Source organism: Thalassophryne amazonica, chromosome 22, assembly GCF_902500255.1.
Source record: "Thalassophryne amazonica chromosome 22, fThaAma1.1, whole genome shotgun sequence".
In the NCBI taxonomy this organism is placed as follows: Eukaryota; Metazoa; Chordata; class Actinopteri; order Batrachoidiformes; family Batrachoididae; genus Thalassophryne; species Thalassophryne amazonica.
Window position 1 is genome coordinate 11,671,629 of NC_047124.1, and position 16,518 is coordinate 11,688,146.

The 16,518-nt window shown below is 42.6% G+C and overlaps 1 protein-coding gene across 1 annotated transcript in view; it reads right to left on the reverse strand.

The window, feature by feature from the left end:
* The window catches only part of LOC117503713 (voltage-dependent calcium channel subunit alpha-2/delta-1-like), a 139,990-nt gene that overhangs the window by 26,349 nt on the left and 97,123 nt on the right, over positions 1-16,518 (reverse strand). The window contains exons 23-32 of the mRNA XM_034162931.1: positions 15,634-15,694; positions 15,411-15,517; positions 11,180-11,264; positions 10,867-10,929; positions 8,887-8,996; positions 8,677-8,748; positions 8,283-8,350; positions 7,207-7,245; positions 6,790-6,861; positions 392-544 (exon numbers count right to left, since the gene is read on the reverse strand). Coding sequence (XP_034018822.1) covers positions 392-544; positions 6,790-6,861; positions 7,207-7,245; positions 8,283-8,350; positions 8,677-8,748; positions 8,887-8,996; positions 10,867-10,929; positions 11,180-11,264; positions 15,411-15,517; positions 15,634-15,694 — 830 coding nt within the window. The remainder of the gene's footprint in view (positions 1-391; positions 545-6,789; positions 6,862-7,206; positions 7,246-8,282; positions 8,351-8,676; positions 8,749-8,886; positions 8,997-10,866; positions 10,930-11,179; positions 11,265-15,410; positions 15,518-15,633; positions 15,695-16,518) is intronic.

The following is a 16,518-nucleotide window of genomic DNA, read 5'->3' on the forward strand; positions in this document are numbered from 1 at the left end:
TCCAAGAATCCAAGAATTCACCGTTAACGTTTGCAGACGACTTACATTATTCCGCTGCTAGTTTTACATTTTGCAAGTGATGAAAAGCCGAACCTCTTCCTACATCACTGGATGTGTTAGCCAAACAGCCAGACCACCTAATCCTGTTAGTGTTCCAGAGACTCCCACTCTAACACATTCACCATACGCGCTCATCTGTTCGATCCAGATTTACAGCTCCCCCGTGAGCGATGGTTTGTGTGCGCAAGACCGTTTCAAAGAATGCAAGCCTGTTCTGTCCATGTGCGTGATCACACTTGAGTGCATGCATTTGTATAAATATTAAAAAGTGTGAACATGCATGTTTGGGTGCGCACGTGTGGGCAGACGTTCTCTGGCTTGTGTAACTCACCACGTAGACGGACCGCGGGCCTGCAGCCCCTTTAGTCCCGTTTTTAGGGCCACAGAGCGACTGGTAGTCAAAAGTCTTCTTGAAGGTAAACAGGGACGCGTTGACCAGGTTTATCATCAGCATGGGATCAATAACGCCGAAGAACTGGCCGATCTGAGAGCACAAGGAAGAAGAAGAAGCCACTGAGAACTTTACTTACATGGATCTTTTTGCACAGAACAGCAAACCCGGGAAAGAAGACATAAGATTAGAAGATGAAACATCAAAACATTAAAAAAATGGAATGCACGGAGCAGCAAATCAAATGTCTATTTAGAACAAATGTGGATTCCCTGGCAAGGTCAGCCAGAGGTTAATCATTTGGGCCAAGCTCAAGGTCACTGGGGTCAAATGTCAAGTGGCTGTAGGGCTTACTGTCTCCATGCCAACAGGTACTATTACCATATTTTCTGGAGTATAAGTCGCACCTTTCAAAAAATGCCTTTTGAAAAGGAAAAACCACATATAAGTCACACTCTTTTCTGTGTTTTGGGCTTTTTAATATGGGATTTTTTTGTGCGTTGTTGCAGTGTATTTTTTATTACTGGCATTTATTCTTTTATTACACTGATCAACATGATTTTTCTTGCAAGGAGTTTTTCAACCGGATTTTTGGGGAATCTGAATGTGGTGTTAGCAGCTGAGATCTCCTTGATGGTCTTCCGCTGAGCCTGCCCTCTGACTCCAACCTCCTTCAGTAGTCTTGTGGTGGAGCCTCTGTAGCCCAACTCCACTGGGAGCAAGAACACTTTCCAGCTTTCGACAGCTTCCTCCCATGGGACTGTCAACTCCATGATGAAGACACATCGTGAGGATTTAGACCAATGGACCAGGTCTGGCCACAGGTTGGTTGTTGCGATTTCTGGTGGGAAGGTAAGATTCTGAGTCAGGTCCACTTGCATTTCCCAGTCCTGGGCTGTATTCAGTGGGCATGAATCTGGAGATGTTCGTTTGGCTGGCTGCTTATCCCCCTCCCGGACGAAGGATGCTAGATTCCAGGAGGAAGTTTTGGTTTATAAGGGCATGGCATTGGTGGTTACACTCTTAACCTCCCGTGGAGCCACCAAGCACTTCAACACTCGGTTGCGACGCCAAGTGTATCTGCCTTGAGTAAGGCTAGTCTTGCAACCCACCAGGATGTGTTTAAGAGTGGCTGGGGCAGCACACAGGAGACAGGCCGGATTTTCTCCAACCCAGAGATGGAAGTTGGTTGGGGAGGGCAGGACATCATATGTGGCTCTGATGGTAAAGCTAAGCATATTGGACTCCATGTTCCACAGCTCGCTCCAGGAGATTTTCCTTCTCTCCACACTATCCCATTTCATCCAGCAGCCTTACTTGGCCTGGGACACAGCCCTCACACACCTGTCCACTTCCTCCTGGTGGTGCACCTCCTTTATCACCAGGCACCGGCATTCCACTGGAGTAGCCTTCTGCCACGTGGGTGTTGTTTCTCCCAAGCCTAAGCCCCCTCTGCCAGTTTGCACTCGGCCCACTATATGTGGATGCCTCAGTGCAATCTTTGCCTGTGCCACTGCTGCACCTGGCCTCCACTTCCTCCCTGTTGCTAAGGTGGGAGCAGCACCTCTGACAAAGGGATCCCGGGATTCTGTGAGGGTCATTTCCATCCTTGCTTTGGAGCATTTGTACTCCTCCACTAGGCTTGAGATTGGAAAAGAGAGAGCTCCATTGCCATACAGTCCAGTGCTGCTGAGGCATCTGGGTAGTCCAAGCCACTTCCTCACCTGTGTATTTACCAACCCCTCCAGCCGGTTTGCATGGGATAGGGTGACCTCATAGATGGAAATTGGCCACATGAGGTGTGGCAGCAGCCCAAACTGAAAACACCAGAGCTTCAGCTTCCCAGGGAGAGCAGTGCTGTTTATTTGCTTGAGGCCACTGATGGTATCTCGCCTGAGTTGTTCCACCTGGTTGGAGTCTTTGAGCTCTGCATTATACCAACGCCCAAGACTTTTGATGGGTTTCTCCAGGACAGTTGGTATTGGCTCATCGTTGATATGGAACCTCTCGTTGGTGAGCTGGCCTTTAACGATGGAGATACTGCGCGATTTGTTTGGTTTAATATCCAATCGTGCCCATCTGATGTTACCCTGGAGTTCATCCAACAGGCGTCTGGTGCATTCTTTGTAGATGTTATGGCTGTCATGTTATCTATAAATGCCCTGGTAGGAGGAAGGCGTATCTCACTCTTCAGGCGTTCCCCTCCAACTACCCACCAAGACGCGCGAATAATTAACTCCATCGCCATGGTAAAGGCCAGTGGGGAGATGGTACAGAGTGCCATTATGCCAGTCTCCAAGTGCTGCCAGGCAGTGAAAGGTTGCTAAACAATAATTACTCACAAATATTAATCTTAATATATACAGTATGTACCAGTACTTTGTTTGACAATCAATTAAACGTGGCAAACAATATTTTTGTCAAAATTCTGTGATGTCTACAACCCCTGGCAATAATTATGGAATCACCGGCCTCGGAGGATGTTCATTCAGTTGTTTAATTTTGTAGAAAAAAAGCAGATCACAGACATGACACAAAACTAAAGTCATTTCAAATGGCAACTTTCTGGCTTTAAGTAACACTATAAGAAATCAAGGAAAAATAATTGTGGCAGTCAGTAACGGTTACTTTTCTAGACCAAGCAGAGGGAAAAAAATATGGACTCACTCAATTCTGAGGAATAAATTATGGAATCACCCTGTAAATTTTCATCCCTAAAACTAACACCTGCATCAAATCAGATCTGCTCGTTAGTCTGCATCTAAAAAGGAGTGATCACACCTTGGAGAGCTGTTGCACCAAGTGGACTGACATGAATCATGGCTCCAACACGAGAGATGTCAATTGAAACAAAGGAGAGGATTATCAAACTCTTAAAAGAGGGTAAATCATCACGCAATGTTGCAAAAGATGTTGGTTGTTCACAGTCAGCTGTGTCTAAACTCTGGACCAAATACAAACAACATGGGAAGGTTGTTAAAGGCAAACATACTGGTAGACCAAGGAAGACATCAAAGCGTCAAGACAGAAAACTTAAAGCAATATGTCTCAAAAATCGAAAATGCACAACAAAACAACTGAGGAACGAATGGGAGGAAACTGGAGTCAACGTCTGTGACCGAACTGTAAGAAACCGCCTAAAGGAAATGGGATTTACATACAGAAAAGCTAAACGAAAGCCATCATTAACACCTAAACAGAAAAAAAACAAGGTTACAATGGGCTAAGGAAAAGCAATCATGGACTGTGGATGACTGGATGAAAGTCATATTCAGTGATGAATCTCGAATCTGCATTGGGCAAGGTGATGATGCTGGAACTTTTGTTTGGTGCCGTTCCAATGAGATTTATAAAGATGACTGCCTGAAGAGAACATGTAAATTTCCACAGTCATTGATGATATGGGTCTGCATGTCAGGTAAAGGCACTGTGGAGATGGCTGTCATTACATCATCAATAAATGCACAAATTTACTTTGATATTTTGGACACTTTTCTTATCCCATCAACTGAAAGGATATTTGGGGATGATGAAATCATTTTTCAAGATGATAATGCATCTTGCCATAGAGCAAAAACTGTGAAAACATTCCTTGCAAAAAGACACATAGGGTCAATGTCATGGCCTGCAAATAGTCCGGATCTTAATCCAACTGAAAATCTTTGGTGGAAGTTGAAGAAAATGGTCCATGACAAGGCTCCAACCTGCAACGCTGATCTGGCAACAGCAATCAGAGAAAGGTGGAGCCAGATTTATGAAGAGTACTGTTTGTTACTCATTAAGTCCATGCCTCAGAGACTGCAAGCTGTTATAAAAGCCAGAGGTGGTGCAACAAATTACTAGTGATGTGTTGGAGCGTTCCTTTGTTTTTCATGATTCCATAATTTTTTCCTCAGAATTGAGTGATTCCATATTTTTTCCCTCTGCTTGGTCTAAAAAAGTAACCGTTACTGACTGCCACAATTATTTTTCCTGATTTCTTATAGTGTTTCTTAAAGCCAGAAAGTTGCCATTTGAAATGACTTTAGTTTTGTGTCATGTCTGTGATCTGCTTTTTTTCTACAAAATAAAACAACTGAATGAACATCCTCCGAGGCCGGTGATTCCATAATTTTTGCTAGGGGTTGTAGAAGGTTTCCCCAGTACGATGCACAAAGCTGTAACATTGGTTGTCCTGCAAAACAGCACTACGCCCAACAAATCCATCCAAAGATGCAAAAACCTGAGTGCTGCTGATGCGCAATGAACATACACTGTACTGGATGAACAAAATATGCCAGATTATGCATTTTTAGGACACGCTTTAAAAGAGCTGCCTTTATTTTTGAGCCGATTTTTACTAAAAATGTGATGCTGAAGCGATCGAAAAGTAAAATCCTAACAGGACAACTGAAGTCATGCAACATGCACGCAGGCGCCTTTAGAGACGCTCCGTACATCAGCACCAAGCCAAGCCGATGGGCTTCGGTGTAATCGGATTAGCATGGTGCACTCTGCAGATATAAATCTTTTATAGGTGGATGACGTTTGTCTCGACGGCTCCGAGGTGCGATGCAGCCGCGTGCACTCGAGTGCTTATTCATGAGGGAGAATGCCCATTAAGTAGCAGCCATCTGTGAACATGTGCACGTGCACAGGAGTTCAGGAAACGCCAACTATCCCTTTCCTTGCGCATCCCAAGGTTAACAACCCATCCTCTGCAAATCCATTCCACTTTGGTCTAACGGCCAGAGGACATATAAATCTTCTCACTTATAAGTTAAGACTTCTCGATTTTCCTTGTGCAATAACACAATGAGTTAACGGTCACCGCCCTGCTGGCTGCAGAATCCCTCAGGGCACAGAAAGAAGAAATGAGGGGGGGGGGATCTCTTGTAGAAAATATGATTGAGGGCACACAGCCTTTTCCAAGCAAGGTCTCAGGTCCCTGAGATTTTAGTGCTGCTGCCAAACTTCAGAGGGAGACTGATTTATCCTGCGCACACCCAGCCCTGATTAGAAAGGAGTCACGGCCGCATGAAAAAACATTTATTCAGACGACAGCAGGGGCCCAGTTTCAGCACTCAGTGCCGGCCGGAGAACGAAACGCTGATGTGAGGCCGTGTATCTGTCACTAACGGCGCATGACATGCTAAAATATGTTGGAGTTGGGACATGTTTGGCAAATTGTCAAATTTTTCAAATGCTGAACTTGCTCGTGCTTCAACAAAGAAAGATTTCAGATAAATTACCCTATGACATACGCCGTTTAAAATCAACAAAATTACAGAATAACCAGGCCTGTGGACTGGAACAATGCAGGTGAAAGACGTAGACTGGTAGCGTGACTGAGAATAGAACCCGGTGTCGCAGACCGAACGGTCCACAGCAGCACATCTGAGACGGAGTCTCTTCAGCCAAAGCAATCAAATGGATTAATTAGATTACTAACCATCAAATGATAAAGGTAAAACCTCTTAAATCATTCTAAAGTCAGTTTTAAGCAGAAACAAGACAGTTTTAAGCAGAAATGAGGCAAAATTCCATGATGCTTTGAAATGGTCTTTTAGCCGTTTAGCTCTGATCGCTTGTGCTGCCTTTTATGATGAAATAATGCTGAATTTATGTGGAAATGATTGTGGTACTAAAGCTTCAGATATCTGTCGCTGAGACAGATGATGACTGGAGGCAGTTGGAAGCAGAAACGAGGTTTTAATCCATGAACAGCGTCATCAGGGGGGACTGTTTTTTTGGGGGACAGTTCGGTCTGCGACACAGGGTCATGCCCACCTTCTAGCTCACTGAGCAGCTACCTCTGCAAATATGTTCGGATACTGAACAATAATACAAATCAGCACCTCCAAAAAACACAATGGAGAGATTCAGTATCAAAAGTGTCTGTTTTAATAACTGCCCATCAGTCAAATGCACCATGTCAACGGAATTAAGAGTATAAGTAGTGTTACCCACCACACCCGGTCATCCAGTAAGTTCCAAAAAACTTTAGCAGTTACTAATCACAATGGAGGTCCTAATCACAAGCAAGAAGGCAAGAAGAAAGCCAACATTCCACCATATTTTTCTTAAAAATTCCATTTCCGAGAGTGTTGAATGTTCTGGCAAAGTGTTCCTGTTTACCGGCTGAGAAAGAGAATATGTTCCTTATTCCATCATTTGATCTTTAGATGGCAAAGCTGGAATGCTGCTCCAACATGTTTTTGAGAATGCTTGCTGCATTGCATTGCAAATCTATGACCTGACGTCCACACGTTATCTTAGGATTTTACATTCCTTTCATCTAAAGATGCATCAGATTTCCTTCAATTTGTCAAGTGTTTCTAGGTTGTAATGTGACCAACCTTATCCACATATTCATCTCGATTGGACATCACCAGGAAGCCGCCGTCATCCAGGATGACACAGTCTACATACTGGAATTGAACAGAAGGGATGAAACAAATATTACAATAAATAAACAAATAGGCGCTACTATGCTAGCGTAGTTGGCGCCTCCACCAAGGCAGACAAGACCAAAACATTTTGATGGCTTTTAATAAAATTTGTAATCACTGCTTTAAGGAAGAACCTGATTTTGAACCACATGCAGGGTCATGTTTAATTAGTTCCTTAAGCTTTCCCATTGGCTTTCATGTTATTGGTAATTTGGTGACACGGCACCCCTTTCTAACCCCAGTTAAGGACAGAAACAGATGGCTGCTGGGCCGTGGCAGAGGTCTACCCTCTCTTGAGGCTCTTGTTGACTGTAAACCTCTTACCTCGTCGTTTCGCTGACAGCCACAGATCTCATCATTGCACTGAAAACACAGTAGAACACAGAGAGCGATGAAAAGTCACAGCCTAGTGAAAACACTAAAATGAGCATATTTTGCAGTCTGGCTTATATTTATAGTGAAACATGGTTGGAGGTTTAATGGTAAATGTCTTCAAGTAGCCTGATATTAGCAACCATTTGGCACAAAACGGCTCAAACATCATAGAAGTTGAGATTAGTGGGAATGTTCGATGTAATTGTCCAGTAAAATTAGCAGCACCTACACGTCCAGAGAACTGGTGTCGCCGACCGAACGGTCCTTGTCTTCACTGTGCGTTCACTGCGCATACCTCTGAGGCTGACTCTCTGAGTCCGACTCTCGACACCCAAAGCGATCAAAGGGAATAATGTGATTATTAACCATCCGATGACAAAGTAAAACCTCTTAAATCATTCTAAAGACAGTTTTAACCAGAAACGAGGACGTTTTAAGCAGAAATGAGGTGATAAATCTGTGAATCGCTGCTGATGCTCTGAAATGACACAGGCACAGTAGCACATCAGACTCAGACGTACTGCTGTGGCGCTCTGATCGCTTCCCCTGTCTTTTGTTATGAAATAATCCTCAATTTATTGGAAATGATTGTTGTTTAAAAGCTTCAGCTATCTGTCGTTGAGATAGATGATGACTGGAGTGCAGTTTGAAGCAGAAACGAGGCGATAATCGGTGAATCCCTGCTGACGCTCCGAAAGGACGCATGCGCAGTGAAGGCAGGGCGGCCCATTTTTAGGAACACTTATTTTGGACTTCAATGCTATTTCTATAACAAACTTGACGGCTTTGAGTGAAAACAACAGTGTATTAGGGTCAAGTCAAAGACTTGAATATACTTTGACATAACAAATAAAAAAGAAAATATCTATATTTTTTCATCAAGAGCCCACATCACTTGACTTTGCGAGGTTGGATCATGGAAAAATTTCTGTTTTGGTCAAGCTGGAAGGGGATGGTGATTTAAAAATAAGTGCCTGGATCAAACGTGTGTTCCTGTGCATGTCGTGCAGATGCAGTCTACTCACGTTGGTCCTCTGCGTGGTGTTGATGAAGCTCGCCATCCAAGAACTGATGTCCAGTTTCACGCCGACCACTTGGGATCAAACACAAAAGCCAGACATTCTAGATCATGCTGGACCTCCGTGTCAACTCTACTCTCTGAACTCCCCAAACGCAAACTTGGCCGAGGATAAAAGCAGAGTGGACATCATGATGTGTGGTTTGTATGCGTGTGTTTGTGTGCACGTGTCACACAATGAGGAAGAGAGAGAATAATGAGGAGGAGTGGCGGCGGTGGATCGGTAAATATGACGCATAGCTGTATTATAAGTGTGTTTACGCGTAGGTGGCGGAGTGAGAGACGACTCGACAGATGAGGAATATAAAAGTGTAAATACGAGGCCCTCTGCGCGTCTTTACCAGCTGGTTTGAGGTTAATCCCGTTAATCTGGATGTCGACGGCTCTGCTCACCAGGATGGAGTCTTCGGTTGCTGTGAGATGAAACGGAAAGGAAACTCGATTTACAGGCTGTCTTCTGACATATGGATATCTAGATCAACACCCCGCCACAAAAACAGGCCGCTAACCCCCAACACAACACAGACAGATGCTGGCTTTTTGTTACTCACAGTTAATGAGGTAGGGTGTTGGAGTGAAGATGTACAGATCGTTGTCCAGACTGCGCTTGTAGAAACTCGATTCATAGGTTTCTGGTTCTTCCTTCCAGGACAGACCAGCACTGTTAAGTACAACATGCAGTGTTCCTCAAAAAATACTCTTGAAAAACAGCATCACATCCTGTCCCTTTTAAGAAATTTCAAATCTCCATTTTTCTTGCTCAAATACTTGAGCAAACACTTGGAGTTTGAATTATTGATCATCTGTACCTCTTCTTTTCATGTTTCTATGTGGTATGATTGAGCTGGTTGTTTCAGGATCTTGCTTCGTCAATCATCTTTGGGATGGAACCACTAACCCTTCATTTGATGGATAACCCATCACTTCACTAATATCATGGTACAGACAGGTCAAAGTGGCTACAGGTCATTTGATTCCACTGAGATTAACTGGAATAAGTATTTGCCTGTTGGCTCCCACTCTGATAAGAGTACCAATTTGACATCACCTTAAACTTTACCACCACCACCACTGCTAATTCCATCATTGCTTTGGAGCACCTCAAGGCTCTGTGTTGGGTCCACTGCCTTTTATTTAACTATGTATAACAGTTGTGTAGACGCAGTGACCCAAGGATGCAAATTCACTGATGACCATCAAAGCGTGAAGGAGAGGACGTCACCAGCAAACCAGAGATAACATTTTTCAGTATTTTGAGCTTTTGTTTCGTATAGCATTGGACACTAGAATGTCAACATGATGCACGACAATTGATGAGCCACATTACGCACAATAACCACGGATAATACTAACATCAATAACAATATGACAGTCATACACAGTTTGCACCAACTGTAGTGTTGTTCATGGTGTTAGACAAAGAGCGCTTGTCAACATGTCCCACACTGAATGGCATCTGTCCTCTTCATTTAACACAACTGTACCACTAGCACCTGTGGACCAGTTCCTTGTCTGGAGACATCCTTTATCAATGGCAGTTGAAGGAGCATTTTATCTAGTGTGTGCATGTTTTGATGGACACCACAGTGTTGAAATGAAACCCATGCACAGGTGGATCACATAAAGGAGGTGAGCATTGTGGGAACTGAACCCCAGACCCCAGTCCAGATCTCTTTCCTGTGAGACAAGAGTGCTAGCGGTCAACCATGGGCTTAACCTTTTCTTTAAGATGTCCCATTATTAGTCACACGCCATGTTTAAGTAGTAATGTCTGGAATAAAGAGGAGTGCGTTGCCTTCAAAAGCAGGTCATTTTATGGAGATTTTCAACTGTGGTAAAAACTGCCTGGTGAGGTGATCAATTCCAAGGTAAATCTGCAGACGTTTGTCAGTCATGATACACTGTTGTCCGTCCGTGCCCTACGTGCTTTCACTTAGGTATATTCCTGAATATTCTGGTTAATTCTAAATTCATTTCGATGACTCTTGAGCCCTACAGTCTCTCTAGCCCTGCTTACTACTCAGTGCCACCTACACTGTCAAAAAGTCAGCCTTTGCCTCGTAACTTGGTGCTTATCCCCGGATTTGGTATTCCAAAAAGGTTCTGAATCCAGAACTCGGCCTGATGCAGGTTATTTCTTCAGCCAAGGCTGGTACCCATTCACAGCTGGGTGGACTGAATCATCTTGTCCAAAGACACAGACTGGTACTGTGGCTGGGAATCGAACACAGGTCTATGTATTAGTAATTCAACTCTTTATTCTATTGATCTATCTGCTGCATGATACATTTGAACCTGAAACTCACCAAGAACTTCAGAAATCACTTAAAGTAAAAGTAAGCAAACAACACTTCAATCTACTACATTTGACTTCCAGCCAGAATGTGTAAAACACAGAGGAATTCATGTTATTTCCACCGTTTTGTGGCGAAAAGTCACATGTGTTGCATATTCGCTATCAAAAAATCTTGATCGTGTCATCTATTCCTTCCCTTATGCATCACCCCCCCTCCAATCAGCCTGACAGGTACCTTTTGGGGTAGACCCGTGTGATCCCTCCGTCGGTGGCAACAAATCTGGCTGAGACTGCAGGCCTGACAGGCAAAGAAGATAAAGTTATAAAACAGACAAATTTGGAATGTGCTTCATGCCTGTCTGACCTTTAGTTGAGTCTTTGTAATACTGGAACCATCTGCATTTAATATTCCTACGCTGACACCCAGAACCAAATTCTGAGTAAGAACTAACAGACGACACTTTTCATTTTGTTTGACAGGAATAAAAATAAAAAAATTAAAATAAAGCACGGGTGGTGCTGGGTTGTAAACTTCACACTTGACTCACGGCAGCTCATTTCCTTTCCAAAGTTTGATTAGATCCGAGGTGATGCCTGCGTCCAAAAGGAGTCGGTTCACCAGCTCCACATTACCTGAGCAGAAAGACAACCTCAGCATGATCATTAAACCTCAAAGTGAGGGTGAGAATCCTGTGATTTTAGTGTTTTAAGAAAGAGGAATCTACTGGATTATGCAAAAATAAATGTCCATAAAAGCATTTATAACCATCAGAGTAAACAAATGAATGAAAATCAAAACCTACAGTAACAACACTAACCCCTAGCCCTAACCAGGACTAGTGTACCCTAGGACTAGTGTACCCTTGGACTACTGTAGCCTTGGACCAGTGGACCGTAGGACTAGTGTAACCTTGGACTAGTTGACCCTAGGACCAGTGGACCCTCAGACCACTGGATTCTAGGACTAGTGTAACCTAGAACTAGTGGACCGTAGAACCACTGGACCCTGGGACTAGTGTACCCTAGGACCAGTGGACCCTTGGACTAGTGGACCCTAGGACCATTGGACCCTAGGACTAGTGTAACCTAGAACTAGTGGACCCTAGGTCTAGTGGAGCCTAGGACTAGTGGGATGTTTCCGTGAAAATAAAATGATCCGTTTGATAAACCATCTACATGGACATGTCTGGACTTGTTGCATGGAATAATCTTATCACAGGCATGACAAAATTAGGAAATGAGGAGCAGGTGATACTTTAATCATAAATGTACATGTTGCTGAAGTTACAAGTCACTTGAAATGAACTTGTTTAGGGCTTTCTTGATTTACAAAGCCTAGGGTTGGTAGGCCAGTTTTGTGTTATCCAGGATCTATGGTTTTTCCATAGTGTGGTGGATACTGCAACACATGCCACCAGTGCATGCTCCAAGGTCACCATTTTTATGAAACAATTATCAATTACAACTAAAACTTACAGCTCAAATTTTGTAATCCTGCACAAAGAAAGTATATTTTAAACAAAGCATTTTAAATATTTCCATTTGGCTGGTGTCTAACAGATGGATTTATGATCAGCTATTGACAAGAAAAAACTGAATTTCACTACTTTTAAAACAGAGCCAGATGAAGACAAGATAATGAGAAAATTACCGTATTTTCCGGAGGTGCATCGGTTTAAAAAAGAATGCCTCTTGAAGAGGAAAATCCTATTTACGTAGTGTTTAAAAAAAAAATCATTTGAGATGTAAATATCTTATTAACTACATAGTCTAGGCAAATGAAACTAAACAGGCTTAATGTTGAGCAAAATAGAAATTATTCATCAAAATGTGAATGAGAAAGTCAAAGGTATGTGGATTTCATAAACAATTTCACAAGTTTCTAATACGAGCACCATGTGTTTGAGCATATACAGAGTGAACACAAAAACCCTTCTTGGATTCAAATATGTATAATAGCAAAAGTCACATGAATAATTTTACAATTTTGGTATCAACAGTTGCAGAAACTCAAGTTTTTTTTCTCTTTTGCAAATTCTTCTTCAAAATTGTAAAATTATTCATGTGACTTTTGATATTATAAATATTTGAAACCAAGGGAAACAATCCCTTTAGTTTTCCAGTGGATGGCTGTACTATACCTGCAAAGAAAAAACAATAAACATAGAATTTAGAGTTGTTTCTGCACATGCTGTTAACATTTGAGATCATTTGAATGAAAATCGGTCAAGTTATTAGATTACAAAATGATGTTAGTTTGTCTGAAACACATACTATGATACACTGTATAAGTTACATCAAAGCATAAGTTGCACCTTTTTTCTGTATTATCAGCTCTTTAATTGTGCATTGTTGAAGTATACTTTTTATTCTTGGCATTTATTCTGTTATTAGAGTTTATTTTGATTAATACTTGGACTCCTGTGAAAGTCCGAATAAAGTCCTATAAATGGTCATTATAATTATTATTATTATTAATAAGAAATGTGATTTTTTTTTTTTTTTTTTTTTGTATATAAGATGCATCACTTCCCAATCTAGTAAAACAAAAAACTTATACTCCGGAAAAAACAGTACACTGAATCTGGTTCATTGCTTATTTTACCATAAATTTTCTAAATCTGGTGGATTCTTTTGTTTGGTCATGCAGCACCACTGGAACTACAAATAAGAGTGGCACGGACCTAACTATTACTTGCAGTATCACCAAAATAGATTAAAAAAATCCCTATAGCAAAGGCCAGCTTTTGATGAAAGTTGATGAAGCCAATAGAATCTGAGACGAGGTGAGATTGACTTGAGAGAAACTGGATGTTAATTCACGGTGAGGTTAGAAAAGTTAAAAATTTACTCAAGGTAAGTGTCGGAGGTTGACTGGTGCTGTGTGGATGTAACAAATTATTCCCCAAGCTGTGTGACACGACCGCACGACACACATAACAGGCGATAAAAGGTGTTCGCCCATTTCGCCGGTGCGTGCCCGTAGCTTTGAACTCTCCTTCGACTCGCTTCAGTCCATTAACATCGAGGCCCGCCGTCGTAGCTCCACTCCCCCCCTCCACCCCAACCTTTATGACACGCCACACACACATCAGAGAGAACAGCTGTTGCAACACTTGAATTCCCGCACCTCTACCTCACCTTCCTTCCATTTAGCGTGGTTTTCATTAGCGAGCCTTTATTGAAGGCAGCCTCAGAATTCCTAATGTACTCCAACCTTCGCGCCACTGCAGTGGCATAACAAAGTAAAGCGTGTAACGACGTGCTCCGCCAATAACCTGCGCTCTCTGCCTCTGCGCTCCCCGCGGACACCATTAAACAAGTAGCTAATAACAGTGAAAGTTATATTTCAATTGGGCAAACAGGTTTATTGGATTGATCGTTGTGTTTGAAGTGAGCTCTGGAACTAAAAACCACAAAATACGCGATAAAAAAGCGCTTCTTTATAAACACACGGGGACCTTTTCTTTAGGTCAGAATTCACAAAACATGATTAATAGAGATGGATGAGTTTATGTGAAAAATGTCAGACATGTTAATGGATTGGTCAGATGTTTTGGGAGAAGGTCCACTACCCCCGGTTTTCATTTTATCGCTCCGCTCGCGCTCTCGGCTTGACGTGTCCTGCACTCTCTCACAAACACACAGTAATTGGATGAGGTCGAGCGGCTATAGGTGGGGTGTAGAAGGTGCATTACTGGCGATTTGTGTGTGTGTGTGTCACATCTGAGCAGACATGCCTCACACATGTGCACTCAGGCATGTGATGGTCAGACTTTTAGAGTTAGCATCAAAAAGGAAACGCTTTGCATGGCCATGCATGCTGAGCTGTCCAACCAGACCTCCATTTCAATGGAAAGAGACCCTTTGAGGATCAGTTTCATTTGGTCCTTTTGCATTAAGGGTTCAACTCACGCCTAAATGCCAAGCCAGCTTAGGATCATTCACACATAAATACTACGGCAAACATGCCTAACAGCTCACCAAGACAAAATCACAACCAGAACTGAAAACATGAATCAAATGTGTTGCCGAGACATGGTTCATAGTTATTTGCTACAATATTTTTTCTGCATTTTCTCTACCAGAAAGGCTTACTATACTTCTTCTGCATGTCACACTGCCACCTAGTGAAAATTTAACAACTAAGGTCTTGGAGCAAGTGCTAGATGCCACATCCACCACACCATGGAACCACCCTGAGTCCTAGAAGGCAACCACCCAGAATCTATCCCCACCTCTTGAAAGTAACACCTGTCAGCTGCACCCAGGTGAAACGTGGGCATCCCCTTTCCCTTCTCTAGCCTTTGGGGTCCTCAACGCTGAGGCTCCTGTGTGCTGGATGATGCTGTAATCTTTGCAGTCTTTGCAGCTTGTCCAAGTTAATATGTACAAATCACAGTATTCGGGGATGACAGTTTTCCAAGAGTTACCGGATATAGAACATATCGCCATTTTTACCGGACAATGTTATGTTGACATGGTGATGGCCCATATTAAAGAAATGCAAACCATAGTTAACATTAGCAGCTGTCATTAGCATATGTGGTCACAGTGCAGTTAGCATCACCACTAACATTTCCATTATCTCCAACTTAAACCCAAAATTTCCTTAATCCAGCTCATTAGCATCAACATAAATGCAATCAGTCAAGCATAAACCAGAATTTAAATCCAAAATAAAAGCTATCATTCTCAGGAACAACAAATGTTTGTGGAAGTTATTGCAAAATTGTGCAAAGTGGAAAGACTACATCATCTTCTTTTTTTGATACTCACACATGGGGTTATTTGGTGTCTTCGTGTCAATGTAGTTGTTGAACTCCATGAGGAACTCGATGTTGTTTTTGTCCTTGTTAGGTGGCTTTAAGTCCTTACAGTACGCCCTGTGGGAAGCAAATCTATACTGAAACAGGTGTATCCCAAAAAGTTGGAACTTGAAGTGAGTCACAGTAACTGCGTTTGTGAAGATCTAAATCTGTACACATACTGGTAAGCTTACCTTGGTGCAATGAATGTATAGCCGTATTCATCAAACTTGTCTGCCATCAGGCTTTCAGAAACTGGTGAAAGGAATAAAATATTATGAGTCCTCTTCCCATTGTATAACATTAATTAATGTTACTCTCATACTGAGCACAAATCTCCACTATATGCAGATGATTCTACACTTTACTGGCAACCAATGTACCACCTTAGTAGAGAAGCTTGAATGTTCGACTGGACTGGGTTGCTTGGCGCGAGGACGGGTCTGACTTCTGTCTTGACCCTTGTAGAGAAGAACAAACAGAAGCCACAAAAGCTGGAGTTTTAAACCTAACCAGGCCCCTCCTACCGAGAGGCAGACTGCTATTGGCTAGTGACTAAACAGTTGCTTAATTAGCACCTATTGTGCTCTAGTTAGCATCCTCCTAATGACAGGGTAGTTGTCCCTCCTAACGATGGGACTCAAACAACCAGAGAGAAAAAATGGTTTGAGAGAGGGGTGAAGGAGGCATTGTATGTGAAACAGTTGAAACCCAGCCTTAACCAGGGAGGGGGTCTGAGACACGCTTTGTCCCCTGTTTAAAATGGGGTACTCAGGTCAAAGCAGTTTCAGTCTTTTGTTCATGTCATTCACGTCATTCACGTCAGTCATTCACGTCATCAGGACACTCGTCAGGAGAGCTGTCAGTCCCATCATTAGGAGGGACAGGTACCCTGTCATTAGGAGGATACTAACTCGAGCACAATAGGTGCTAATTAAACAATTGTTTAGTCACTAGCCAATAGCAGTCTACCTCTCGGTAGGAGGGGTCTGGTTAGGTTTAAAACTCCAGCTTTTGTGGCTTCTATTTGTTCTTCTCTACAAGGGTCAAGACAGAAGTCAGACTACCAGAGCAAGAAT